Below are 13,223 nucleotides of genomic sequence, written 5' to 3'. Positions count from 1 at the left end.
ATGAGATATGTGTTTCTGGCAGACATCTGTATGTTGATTAGAGATACTTGGATTGATTAATGTTCATACCACTTGTATTACACAAATGTAATGATTAGATCCATAAATAGTTGCAATAATTTTTGCTTTGAGTGATTGTATCAAGTCTGTATGTACATTTTGTAGGCGGAAATTAGTTTAAATGATGTGATGCCAAATTTTTGTTTTGTGAGTTTAAATATATAAACTGACTACTCATCATGTTCCTATGGTGATTAGTGAATGGCCTAGTATACATGTTCATCTATAGGCTAACTTTAGTTTTTATAACTTCAATCAATTATTCTTGAAATGCTGCCATCTTTCTGATTAAAACCACTCTGTTCTATTGAAATGTGAATTGTATGCAGAGGAAGTAGAATAGCCAACCTACAAACCTATTGTGGTGTATATTGCTTGTCAAAGTGCAATATTAGTAGTGAGATGCAACACACTGTCTTAATTCCTTTTTTGAGTATATGCCAAACAGAGATTTATCTTAAAAGAATTTGAGGGTTTATTTTCTTTTTTTTTTTTTCCAGGATTTGCTGCTTCTTGGAGCTACGGCCATTGAAGACCGCCTGCAAGCAGGTGTTCCAGAAACAATAGCCACACTAATAAAAGCAGAAATTAAGATATGGATTCTGACAGGTGACAAACAGGAAACGGCTCTCAATATAGGTATCCATCATTCTGGTTACTCTGAATTTGTCTGGTGTGTAGCAGGTCATATGTAAGATGTGCTGAGTGTTTTTAAATAGAATTGGGCCTGCTGTTATAGAATGGTTCCTTAGCATCAGGGCACAGTGTTGGAGAAGGGATTTTGTAGTGAAGTCTTCACTATTTGTGTCAGGCTATACGTTTTTTTATTATTGTTGTTTTGAGGCAGAAGGGACCCATCTGTTCTTGGTTAAATGCAGTTCTAATTGAATGAATGTATGTAACTCTGCTTTCTGGTGGTAACAGGAGAACTCTACCAGACTAATGTTTCAGAAACAGTTTTAGAGCTGTTTTTTTTCTTTTCTTACTGCCTTCGAATCAAGTTTGGGATACAATGGGAAATACGATAATGCAAAGCATGTCTAGTTTACAGCATCTTCCAAACCATGTCTGTGAGCGTAGGTGGGGACCCTGCTGTCCCCTTACAGCACATCTATTAGTATACAGTAAGGACTTGGTAAAGGGACATATCCTGATGTAGGCATACCCCTTGTCATGCCACCTCCCCCAAATGTCCCATCTTTGGCAATAGAATGCCATGATGCTCTTGTGTTCTTTTTGATCATTTTTCTCCCTATCACTCATAAATCTGCCCAGAGAGGGGAGGAGATGGAGTTGCAGTCCTGTGATCTGACATCTCACCTAAGAAAGGTCAATGAAAGAGCATTTTAGTTCTCCCAGGAATAGCCTGAAATACACTCAGACCTTCTCTGTGCAGTTCTAAACATAAAATTGGTTGCATTATTCATGTAATTAGGGTGTCTTAAAGTCAATATGAACTCAAAAAGACTGAATAAATATCTCCTTTAGCAGAAGGCAACATATGCTGTTAGGGTATCACAACTGCATTTACATTTGCAGATTAGTCTGTTTAGATGTGCAGGTGTAGGTTAAAGGGAACTTTAACAACATAGGTTGCTTTCTCAAACTTATTCAGGATTCTCTATCAATGATGCTCTGTAAATGAACTTAAATTATTTTCAGGAAAGTTTTGGGCATTGCCGCTTTTTTTTTGGTCTGGTTTGTCTTGTGTTTTTTTAAACTTCTATTTTGGTTCACTCAGTGAAATTTCATTATGCAATCTACTTGACTGACTAGAATTTTTGTGTGCTTCAAATTAAATTTCATGTATCTTCATATGTTGAAGGTGGTACCAAGAGGTGGAATAACTTGCTGAACTGATACAGCTGTAGTAGAAATACAGTGGATGGCCTAGGTAGACAACTTGTTTAAAGGGTAGTTATCTGGTTTAAATCACAATTTGCAGCTTTTCCTTACTTTACAAGCAGTAGATAACTTCAGAACGGAAATGCCATCTTTTGACTAGTTAAAAAATGTAGCTACACATTTTGATGTAAGTACCTGAATTAAGTCGGTATATTAACCAACAGCAGCTACTTGAACACCAGTAAATAAGCTTATTCTGAAGACTGTGAAGGAGACTAACTTCCAGCTTTCTCTAAAACTGTTGGTTTGTTTCTTTTATTCTAGCAACTTGAGAAGAATAATAATCTCACTTAAAACTTCTAAGTTGTCCCTTAGTTTAAGGTGCAGTTTGGTAGTAAAACTCTAACTTAATTAGCTTCATGGTCAAGTTGGCTTGAAGGTATAAACATGTGGCACCCTTCCAGTTTTTGTGTGTAATCCAATAAAACTGTAATAAACCTTCAACTTAAAACCCAATCCACGTGTGCACTAGATGTTTCAGGTATAAATATGCTATCTGGGGAGCAAAAAGTATTTTCACTTTCTCATTGTGTTTGGAGGTTATGCTTATTGACTCTTACTTGCTGTATGGAGGTGCATGTGTATTGAGGGATATTTCAGCTCTTGGCAGCTCTGTCAAGGAGCTGGAGTACTTTGTTCTTCCATCTTCCTCTTGATTCTTTGGTGTTCAGAATTTGCATATGTCTTTGTTTCTGGATTGCATTTTTGACTTCTCTGGAGAGTAATGGTTGACCTACTGTGGGGTGGCTGTATGCCTTTCATTCAGACAGGTGCTAGTCAGTAGTTCTGCAAGTGAGGAGAGTGTTCATGATAAGCTTTCATACTGATCAGTAATTAGAGCTCTAGCTCTTGTGGGACTTCCAGGTACAGAAGCATCTTTAAGCATGACCTGCAAACAACTTTAGAAAGCTTAACTGTGTTCTTGCAGCTTCATCCTTTTCATCCATCTGCAGACTCTGGATCATCTTTGCCTTTCAGTGAGACAAAACCATCCGTAATAGATTTCTATTTGCCGTCATCCTTGAGCTCAACAGAACACCAGAACTGCTGTATTTCCAGACAGTAACTTCCCTAGGAAGAGATTTGTTTTCTGGGAATGGGAGTATAGTGTTAACACATGTGTGTCCCTCCCGAAACATGAATCAGTCCCTATAGTTAAGCTGAATGCACTTACCTGGGGCGCTGATAGCTGCCTGCAAGCACTGCCTTAGACTTGTTTGGGTTTGAGGTTGAAAATGACCTTTTGAAGATACAGTCCTCCTGCTCCCTTCCTGACAGGGACATCATTCATAAATCAGGTTGCTTAAAGCTCCATCCAGCCTGGCCTTGAACGCTTCCAGGGACGGAGCATCCATAACTTCTCTAGGCAGCCTGTTCCAGTCTTGCTACCCCCCATCATAATAAATGTCTTCCTTATGTTCAGTCTAAACCTACCCTCTTCCAGTTTGAAATGACTGCTCTTGACCTGCCACTGCAGGCCTTGGTAAAAAGTCTTTCTCATTCTTTATTGTAATTCCCACTTGTATATTGAAAGGTCTCTCCAGAACCTTCTTTTCTCCCAGTTAAACAGCCCCAACTCTCAGGCTGCTTTCAGATGAGAGATGTTCAGCCCTCTGATTGCTTTTGTGGCCCTCTTTTGTACTCACTTTAACAGGTTCACATCTGTTTTGTGCTGGGGGCCCCAGGGCTGGATATGATATTCCAGGTGGAGTCATTCAACCTTTCATCACTTAGGTGCTTCTCAGTAGGGTTGCTTTCAGTCTGTCCTGATGGATATTTTTGATTGTTGCAGTACTGGTGGAGGACCTTGTACTTGGCCCTGTGGAACTTGATTAGATTCTCACAGGCCTGCTCCTCAAGCAGATCGAAGTCCCTCTGGCTGGCATTACTTCTCTCCAGTGTTACTTAGGTGCACTGCTCAGCTTCATGTTCTCTCAAGGCTTGCTGAGCATGTACTTGATCCCCATCTGTCCCTGGTGTAGACAGCAAAGGACCAGTCTCAGGACTGGCCTGAGGGCCACTGCTCATTACTGGTTTTCGTGTGAGTGAGGAACATTGACTGTAACTCTCTGGATGCAGGCATCCAGCTGGTTCCCTACCCATCTAACAGTACATCCATCAGACCCCTGTCTTTCCAGCTCAGAGATAAGAACGCATCTTGGTGAGCTGTGCTTTGTTTCAGTGCAGGAGACAAGCCATGCCAGCACACTTGCCTGTATCACTATGCAAAGTTTGAAGAGGGCATTTGTGCCCTCTCTAAACACAGAGGATAATCAGTCTTCCATCAGATGCTGGATTTGTATGCCTGCAGTATGAATGTGCCTGTGGGCTATGATCTTGAACTCTAGTTCAAGTAATCTTTCTCCCAGGACACTTAAAGGAAAATAAGTCCCAGAAGCACCTGATTCATCTGCTTCATGGACTTTTAGTTGGACTTTTAATTTAAAGAGCTAGATATCAACTTACAGATGTGGGTTGACATTTTATACCTGGCTTTGAACCAGCAGTTGATCTTCTTTTACTCAGAAGCATTGACAAAAAAACTTGTCTTCAAGTGCATTTTTGCTTCCCATGCTATTGTTGCCAGTAATAACTATTACAAAACCATTATAAAACTTTAGACATTTCTAGTAATACTTTAAAGTTACTACTTAGATTCCTACAGTTGCCAGCTACTTTGCTAGATTTTAACATCATCTTAGTCCTGAAATTGTACATGATATATAGATCCCCTATAAACTCTTGTTAGGGTTGACTTACATTCTCCTAGTCTAAGCTTGATCTTTCTGTTTAATGTGGTGGTGATGCAAAATGGTTTCAGTTGCAGGATAAGTTGTTCTAAGTCCCTGGTTTCCAAGATGCACAGCAGAGCAACTGTTTTCCACAGGTTTTTTTTTTCTTCCAGTTTGACTTCTAGAATGGCATCTTGCTCATTTTGGAAGAGGTAAAGTGAAGCAGTGAGAAGTGGTTTAGAAATTACAGGTCACTGTTGCAGCTGCTGTTCTAATCAAATGCTACTAGAAAATCCTTTTGAATTAGTTATGCTGAATTTGTAACAGCCTACTGCACAAGACTGCTTTAGCCTAGGGAAAGAACAACCTTGTTATGGAGGGAAGTACATAAATTTGTAATATTCTCTTTTTCTCAGTAATAATAAGGAAGCATTTTTTAGCCTGAAACTAACTTTTAAAAATGGCAAACCAACTTGAGAAAAAAAGTCAGTGTTTTCCCTGTAACTGTTGGAGGTTTTCTACTACCGTCTAAGATTTCATCACAGGCAGAATCAGAGGCTGTCTGCAAAGCTTTCATGTTGTAGGCTGCACATCACTAGAATATATTTTATCCTTTTCCCAACAGGTGTGAGTTCTGTGTTGTACTGTATTGTTTTCTGAAGCAGAAATTAAACCTAGGCTTGTTAACATGTATTCGTAAGGTTGCACTTGATATTCATAGTCTACACAACTGTGAAAATTGAGGAGAAACTGAATTTCTGCCAGTAATCAAACCTGCTGCCTGAGAGTGCCTGGCTATGATACAAGCATGTCTTCCTCAAAGGAAAGGAGAGGGATTTACTTTCTTTACAGAAGTCACACATGCAGACACGTTAACCCTGGGTTATACCTACAAAACTAGCCCAATTATAAAAACTCTGTAGCCTGAGGAAATGATTTGCATTGCAATTGATGACCCACTATGGCCTTTCTAAGGAGCCAAGAATCCCACAGATGATTTCGTGCCTCAGTTGTCCTCTTGCTGTTGCAAGATATGGAAAGAGGCGCTTCATCTTTTTATGGTGACTGTGGTGTTCAGCTTTTGAATTTGTCAGCCTTGCAGTGGTTCTTTACTGGGACATTACTCTTATACTGCAATCCCCTCCAGTCTCCATTTAAGAAAAGTAAGAGACTTCCCAAGACCCCACTTTATTTGATAGCAATTTTTTAAACTGCTGTAATTCATTTCTGTAAAAAAAAAAATAGAAGTAAAAAATACTTGTATTGAATTTTCTTTTCCCATGTAGCTTAGATGAGCAATAAAAGATGTATGCTTCAAATAAATTAATTCTCTGCTATTTTATGAAGCTGTCACTATGCCAATCCCAAGTGAACTTGCATGAGCTTTTAGGATAACGTAGTGGGGTCACTCTGATGCAAGTTGGTATCTGTCTCTTGCTGTTAATATGAGCAGAATTAATCTGTTTATTTTGTAAATGATTAAACTTCTATAAAAATAAGATTTTCTTCTGTCTTGAGAGTTTTTGTTTTGGATTTTGGTGTGCTGGGAGATGTACAGAATTGCCTTCTGGGTGCTCTCATTTTTTCATGTCCCAGTCCCACACTAAGAATAATGTAGTCCTGTTACCTTTTGTCTATAGGAGTTGGTATGGGCTCTGTGAGTGTGATTGATCTGTACTTCTTGATGATGAAGCTCAGAACCTTCCATACTGAACGCTCAGGAGTAAAAAATGCTCATGTAAGCTTTGTGTGGGCTGAGGAAGCTGAGTAGCATCAACTGAAAACATGTGTGCACTTCCAGTCATCTGGTGTAGATGCAACCGTGCATTCAGATCTGTTCCTGTGATGTGCTGAAGGCAAACCTGCCTTCTTGTAGACTTGGGAAAAAAATTGATGTAGGGCTATAGGCTATATTTACTGCATCCAGTTCATACAGTGTTTTCTTTAATTAAACATCTCAAGTGATTTATTTGAAAATGCAGATAGAGTGCAGCCCATGTTTCTAGTAAATCTGTCATGTTGGAGTGTGTCCTATACAGCAAAGTTTCCAGCAGTCTGCCTGATAGGAGTAACTGCTCAAAAAATAAATTGTCATTTGACCTGTAGATGCTTATCTTAAGGTTGAACTTGAACTTTAAATATCCTTCCAAAAAGTAAGTCTTTGTGTTTTATTGTCTTTTTTCCCCCTCTTGCAGGGTACTCTTGCAGACTCATTTCGCAGAGTATGTCTCTCATCCTGGTCAACGAAGATTCACTAGATGTAAGTAAGCAAATTCTGATGTAGTTCTTGACAGAGGGAGGTGTTGCTAACAAGATGGAAAGTTTTCAGGCTTTCACATTAAATTTTTCTTGCTTACACTTAGGGGTAACAAGACAAGCAGTTCATGCTAAAACACAAGTGTATTGTGTAAAGTGTACTCCAGAGGTCTTCAGTCACAAACTGTGCAAATCAATCTGAAGTCTCAGAATGAGCAACTTCTTAGGTGCATGGGTTTGATACTGCTGCAAACTGGAAAAGTCTGCAGCATGCCATCAGGAATATAGTTAAATTTAAGGTATAGCTGTAGGAATAACATCTGAAGAAAACTTGTTTTTGTTTTTCTCTAGCTTCAGTATTGCATGGAACAGCTCTAACCACACCTGCATTGTGAGCTTGTCTATGTACAGCAGCTTGTGAGATCTAAAATAAAAAATGTTCTGCAAATGGTTGCCACACTTTGCATACATATGCCAAAATTAAATAGCAAAGTCATATGTTTGTACATGAATCTTCCCAGGAGGTATCTTTTAATTTTGTGTTTCAATGTCCATATCAGTATTGGATATCACTTCAATATCTGATTTCTATTAGAGGTATTTGGAGAACAGATGAAACTATCTGGCAGCATCTGACATTTGCATTTAGACTTGGTAGGTTGGGATTGGGTGGGAGATGCAAAGCCTGTGTCTTGAAGTGCTAGAGGAGTTACTGGATATCTGTAAATCTGGTTGAAGAGGGTATTACTACTGTGCTGAAATTATCACCAGCTAAGTGTTATTTTCCAGTTACCTTGGTGTGATTCCAAGAACTTTGTGTGTAGAAAACATTGGTTACAGAATCCAGCTATAAACAGTATTGGAAATTTGTCAGCAAACATAAAAATTAGTGGAACCTTTCAGAACCTGAACTGGCACCCCCAGCATGTTTGCCTGTGACACCAAGCTGTGTGTGATGCAGTCAGCACACTGGAGGGAAGGGATGCCATCCACAGGGATCTGGACAGGTGTGAGAGGTGGGCCTGTGTGAACTTCATAAAGTTCAACAAGGCCAAATGCAAGGTGCTAAACTTGGGTTGGGGCAGTCTCAAGCACAAGTCCAGGCTGGGAGGAGAATGGATTGAGAGCAGCCCTAAGTAAAAAGACTTGTGGCTGTTTGGACAAAAAGCTCCATATGACCCAGCAATGTGCACTCACAGCCAAGAAAGCCAAAGGCATCCTGGGCTGCATCCAAAGCATCACAGCTAGCAGGTTGAGGGAGATGGTTTTCCCCCTCTACCCTGCTCTCATGAGACCTGATCTGGAGTGCTATGTTCAGCTCTGGGGCTCCCAATGCAATAAACATGTGGACCTCTTGGAATGAGTCCAGAGGAGAGCCACTAAGTTGACCAGAGGTCTGAAGCACCCCTGCTAAGAAGACAGGCTGAGAGATTTGGGGCTGTTCAGCCTGAAGAAGAGAAGGATTTAGAGAGACCTTATAGCACTTTGCAGAGTATCCAATATCCAAAATCCTTGACAGGGGAGCTGGACAGTGACTGTTTACAAGGGCATGTAGTGATAGGACAAAGGGAAATGGCCTTAAGGTGCAAGAGGGCAGGTTTAGATGAGATGTTAGCAATGAATTCTTTGCTGTGAGGGTGGTGAGACACTGAAACAGGTTGCCCAGAGAGCCTATGGACTCCCTATCCCTGGAGATGTTCAGGACTGGACTGGATGGGGCTTTAAGCAACCTGGTCAAGTGGAATGTGTCCCTGCCCATGGCAGGGGGGTTGATGCGAGATTATCTCTAAGGTCCATTTCAACTCTTAACTTTTCTATGGTTCTATGGAAGAAAAAGAAAAAAAGGAAATGGAGAACCATGGCATGTCAGATGAGAAAAGAAACCCCTTATGTAGTTGCTGGCCTTTCAAGTAAAGAAGATGTTATCACATGATACCTCATGAATATTGAAGGTGGCTGATACTTTAGCTCAGATGATCTGTATTTTTTCTAAAGAATAATACAAACTTGTGGAGCTTCTGAACAGGTACATCAGAAATGCTTTGTATTAATCTTGCGTTCCGTCTAAATTAAGTCTATGGGTTTTCTCTAAAATACTCTTACTGCCATTTTTGATGTAGAATTGGATTTTATAGATGTTTGAATACAAAACCTATGTTTTGTTAATAATTACCTCTAGTTGTTTCACTCTAAGGGGTCTTTAAGTACTTTTATTGCCAATATTTCAGTATGGGATCTCCACAGTAATATTTATTGTGTTACACCTCTAACAGAAATTTTGACTTCTGTTCAACTGAGCCTAAAATTGAAGGTTCTCACACTGAAATTCTGTAGCATTATATTTAATATATTCCACCTTTGAAATCTATTAATACTAAAAATGACTTTTTACAAGATCCAAGTTGAGCTTAGAGCTTTTAAATATTGATACGCTTCCCCCTTTGTGCAGTCCCTGTGCGACTTTTCCCTCCCACTACTGCTCCTTGGCATGCAGCAGTAGGTGAGATGTGATCGAACAACTGTCTTTGCTTGGTTTTGAGAGATAAGTTTTTTTCTAAATCATGCACTTCAGGGGAAAAATCAATCATTTCTGTTCTCTTCAGGGAACTCCTGGGAAGAGAGAAGACTAATCCCTAGCTTGATTCAGCTGAATTCTTGAAACTTAGCATAATAACCTGCAAATGTCTATCCCTTATAGACTTTACCACATGCATACATATACTCACTTTTTTTTTCTTTTCCTAATAAAGCTTTTTGAAATGAGAATATTTTGAGCATGAGATTTACTTTGAGTGTAATTCTTGGACTCAGTTTCTGTTTAATTAAATTGGAACAACATAAAGTCTTATTGTGCAGCTCTTAACCTGGAAAATTTTCTTTCATTGGCATCTTGGAGAATTTTGAGTTGTAGGAGCAGTAAATAGGGTACCTGAAGAAGGGAAGTTGGATGACCAGAGGGCCCTGGCTGAAAAACATGTAATGAGAGAGTGGGTATTACAGCCAAGGAATGTTATGTGTGTTCCTACCCATAAATCCTGTGAAAAGAAAAGCTGGGAATTGTATCAGTTGTTTATCACATGGGATTGTATTTAAGAGTAGTGGAGGGACAACATTGGAGGGAACCAGTTCTGAACCTGTGGGTAGTACTTTGCTGTAAAGCAATCCTATTGATGTAAAGGGAGCTGTGAGTGTGTTCTGCAGAACTTATATGCCAGGAGTGACAGTCCTGGGTAATACACAGATGTGTGAGTAAAAGCAAATGGATATTCCTGTGTAAGAACTCTCAATGTTCGTGTGTCTTGATAAGATATGCCTGAAAGTGTAAGCAGAAGCTGGCCCTCCTTGTTTTTCCACTTGTTCAGGTATACCTTTTGCATATTTCCCTATTGGGATGTACCTGTTTGTGCCACCATGGTGTTTGTAGTATTCTTAAAAAACAAGCATAATTTCACAGTGGAATTTGTCATCGGTTGTCAATGTCTAGACTTCCCAAGTAGCCTTAGTATCCGCAGGGAAGCTTTACATACAGTTATATTTTATATTCTGGCAGTGAAGAGTGAGGACCTGGAAAACTTGCTTATTTTGTTGTTAGTTTATTTTAGCTATTCTGTAGGGTAACATTACTGTCAAGGTTCTAGAAGGATCTGTTAACCTTGAGAATATTAAATTTATCCAATGACTTTCATGATCTTTGTTCTTAATTGGCACATTTCCTTCTCACACTTCTTAAGAGTTAAAAAAATTAAGGAGATCTTTGACAGACATCATTATCCATTGTATTTAAATACTGATGCACCTGTAGATCTGATGTTATCTGGGAATCATGGATCTCCTAAGAAGTAAAGCTCTGACCTGGTGATTTGACTTAGCCATGTGCTAGAAATAGCAGGTTTTGTTGGGTTATTGTCTAAAACTTTTTCTAATAACCATTGAGAACTCAGACTGTGTAAGGGAGAGCAACATAAGTAGAAAGCCATTAAAAATAAATTGTTTGTCAGCACATTTGTATTTGAGCAAAGAGTATTGTTCCAGTAGTATCCTCTGTATTAGACTTCTCAGAAAGATTTGCATGCATTATGACTTACTTACACAGAAAGAGTTACCTTCACCTACTGAATTTCTAGAGCATATGCACCATGTGAATTTTTAATGTAAATTTATGTTTCAATCTCTAAAGCACAATTACATTATTGAAGGTGTTGCTTTTTGGGATTCTGATTCTCTTGCAGAAGAAGGAATGTCTATGCCTTGTCAGTGATGTCATGCTGATTACTCCCAAAGAATGGGCCTAAAGATACTGTCAGCTTTTTAGACTAAAACAAAAGTTACCTAAAACTCCAGATGCTCCAGAGCTTTGGTATCGTGTATGCTTCAGCTGTACTAAAAAATAATAAGGTATGCAGGTACTGCTGGGAAGACAAGAACAAGCCAGGTACTGCTAATGCAATGTAGGTGCTTTGATGGTTAGATCTTGTGTGTTGCACTAGAGAGGAGGCTGGGGCTTTTATCTCCCCTTCTATCATCTGCTCAGTGCATTCAGACAAAGTTAATATTCTGGAAAACTGGTCAATGTGAGCAAACTCAGTTTGAGCCAGGGATCAGCTCCCTTCAGAGGGGCATCTGCAGCAGTTCTCTAGTGCCTTGTGGCTAGTAAGTTACTCCAGTCTCCACTCAGCCTGGAATTGTAATCAGCTCTTCTGTCTACCACTGCAGATTTGCAAAGGAACTAATTATGAAAACTAGGGAAATAATACATTTTCTATTGTACAAAGCTTTTACTGTTGCTCAAATTTGTTTTTCTTAGTCTAGAAATACACATCGAGCTAATAAGTAGTTACATTCAGAACAGAGTCTAGTAAGCAGATAAGTCTTCAAAAATGTTAGGTAGAAGGGTTTTAGTGTTTTTTTTTGTTTGTTTTTGAGGAACAAATAGGATCTTTCATAACTCCAGGTATTTGCTAATCTGCATAGAAAGTTAATTGTATGGATGTGGAAAATAGACAGCTCTTTGTGGGAAAAGCTGCTTTGATTTGCGTGTACTATGTAGAATTATGAATGAAAGAATGTAGGTGTTACCTAGACCTGTAGGTTTAAGTACACACAGGACTGTGTAACTTAAGTATTAGATTACCACTTTTTCAGGAAATAATACTAATAGGTTTGAGCTGTGAGTGGTGAATGAGTTTGGCTGGTATTTTTGTTTCATCCTGCTTTTCACTTTTCAGAATTCATTAATGGCTCTTCTCACTTACCTGTGCCTCTGTTTTTTCTGTTAGTGTTTTCTGGCATGTGGTAGTTGGTTTAGATGAAGTGGGGGTACTTGGACCTGAAGGAATGCAAGGACTCTTAGGAGTGCTAAGAAAAAGTTACTAAATAACTCTTCTTTCTGTAACTGGAAACTGGGATGGGAAGGCTGGGGAATGCTTTTAAAAAACACAAGCACACTGTTTTCAAAGTTACTTTTGCTTTCATATTTTAAGTTGTAGTAGTGGTCATTTCTGACAAGAGCTGATTTTAGGCAGCTGGTATTTAGCAGATGTGGGCTAATGCCTTGGCTGTGCTATAGGACAGAATAGATCATATTATGTACAAATAGAAAGGAAGAGTGTGTTCCCTGAATTCCAGCTAAAATTTGCTGTCTCCTTTGTAAGAGTTCTCATATGTTAGAGGAAAATGACTGGAAACAAACACTGTTTCTCTTGAATTTGCTAATGATCTTCACATATGTGAAGGCTTATATCAAGAGATGATCACAGAGTATTATCCAGATCTGTTTTCTGCTGTGTGTGTAACAATAGAATCATGACTTCAGATGGGTGGTGAGGGAAGTATCTGTTGGCTTTGAAGATGGGATTCCCTGCAGCATACTGATGTGCTTATTTCTGTTAAGCACAAGAGACCATGGAAACGTAAGGATGTGTGATCAAAAGTTAAACAAATTTTTTTTAATGAGATGCTGCCCATGAAATGTGGGTTTTTCTGATATTAAAGCATGATGGTGTGTTTTTAGGGGAAAAAGATGAAGCTGGTGTCTGATGTATAGATGAGTTATGGATACTAATCCTCTTGATTGACAGGGTTAATACTGCACATCTGTAGAAAGAATTCAGATTTGTCTTTTGTATTGAGGGGCAAGAACTAAATAGTCCTTTCTTCTTCAAGATACTTTCCTATATGATCTTCTGCTTTCATTGGAGGGGTTCCTTGCTCATGCAAGTTTGTCTGGGGGTTTTAAGAATAAGCAGTCTTCCTTTCTTGGTGTGTAGCCAG

At 39.1% G+C, this 13,223-nt stretch overlaps 1 protein-coding gene across 2 annotated transcripts in view; it reads left to right on the top strand.

Moving 5' to 3' along the window:
- The window catches only part of ATP8A2 (ATPase phospholipid transporting 8A2), a 278,010-nt gene that overhangs the window by 52,113 nt on the left and 212,674 nt on the right, over positions 1–13,223 (top strand). For both annotated transcript variants that reach the window (XM_059465994.1, XM_059465993.1), the window contains 2 exons: positions 561–699; positions 6,893–6,957. In XM_059465994.1, the coding sequence (XP_059321977.1) occupies positions 561–699; positions 6,893–6,957 (204 nt within the window). The remainder of the gene's footprint in view (positions 1–560; positions 700–6,892; positions 6,958–13,223) is intronic.

The sequence above is a fragment of the Ammospiza nelsoni genome, chromosome 2, assembly GCF_027579445.1.
Source record: "Ammospiza nelsoni isolate bAmmNel1 chromosome 2, bAmmNel1.pri, whole genome shotgun sequence".
NCBI classification, from domain to species: domain Eukaryota; kingdom Metazoa; phylum Chordata; class Aves; order Passeriformes; family Passerellidae; genus Ammospiza; species Ammospiza nelsoni.
Note: the sequence above shows the minus strand (reverse complement) of the source record. Positions and strands in the feature narration are given on the sequence as shown.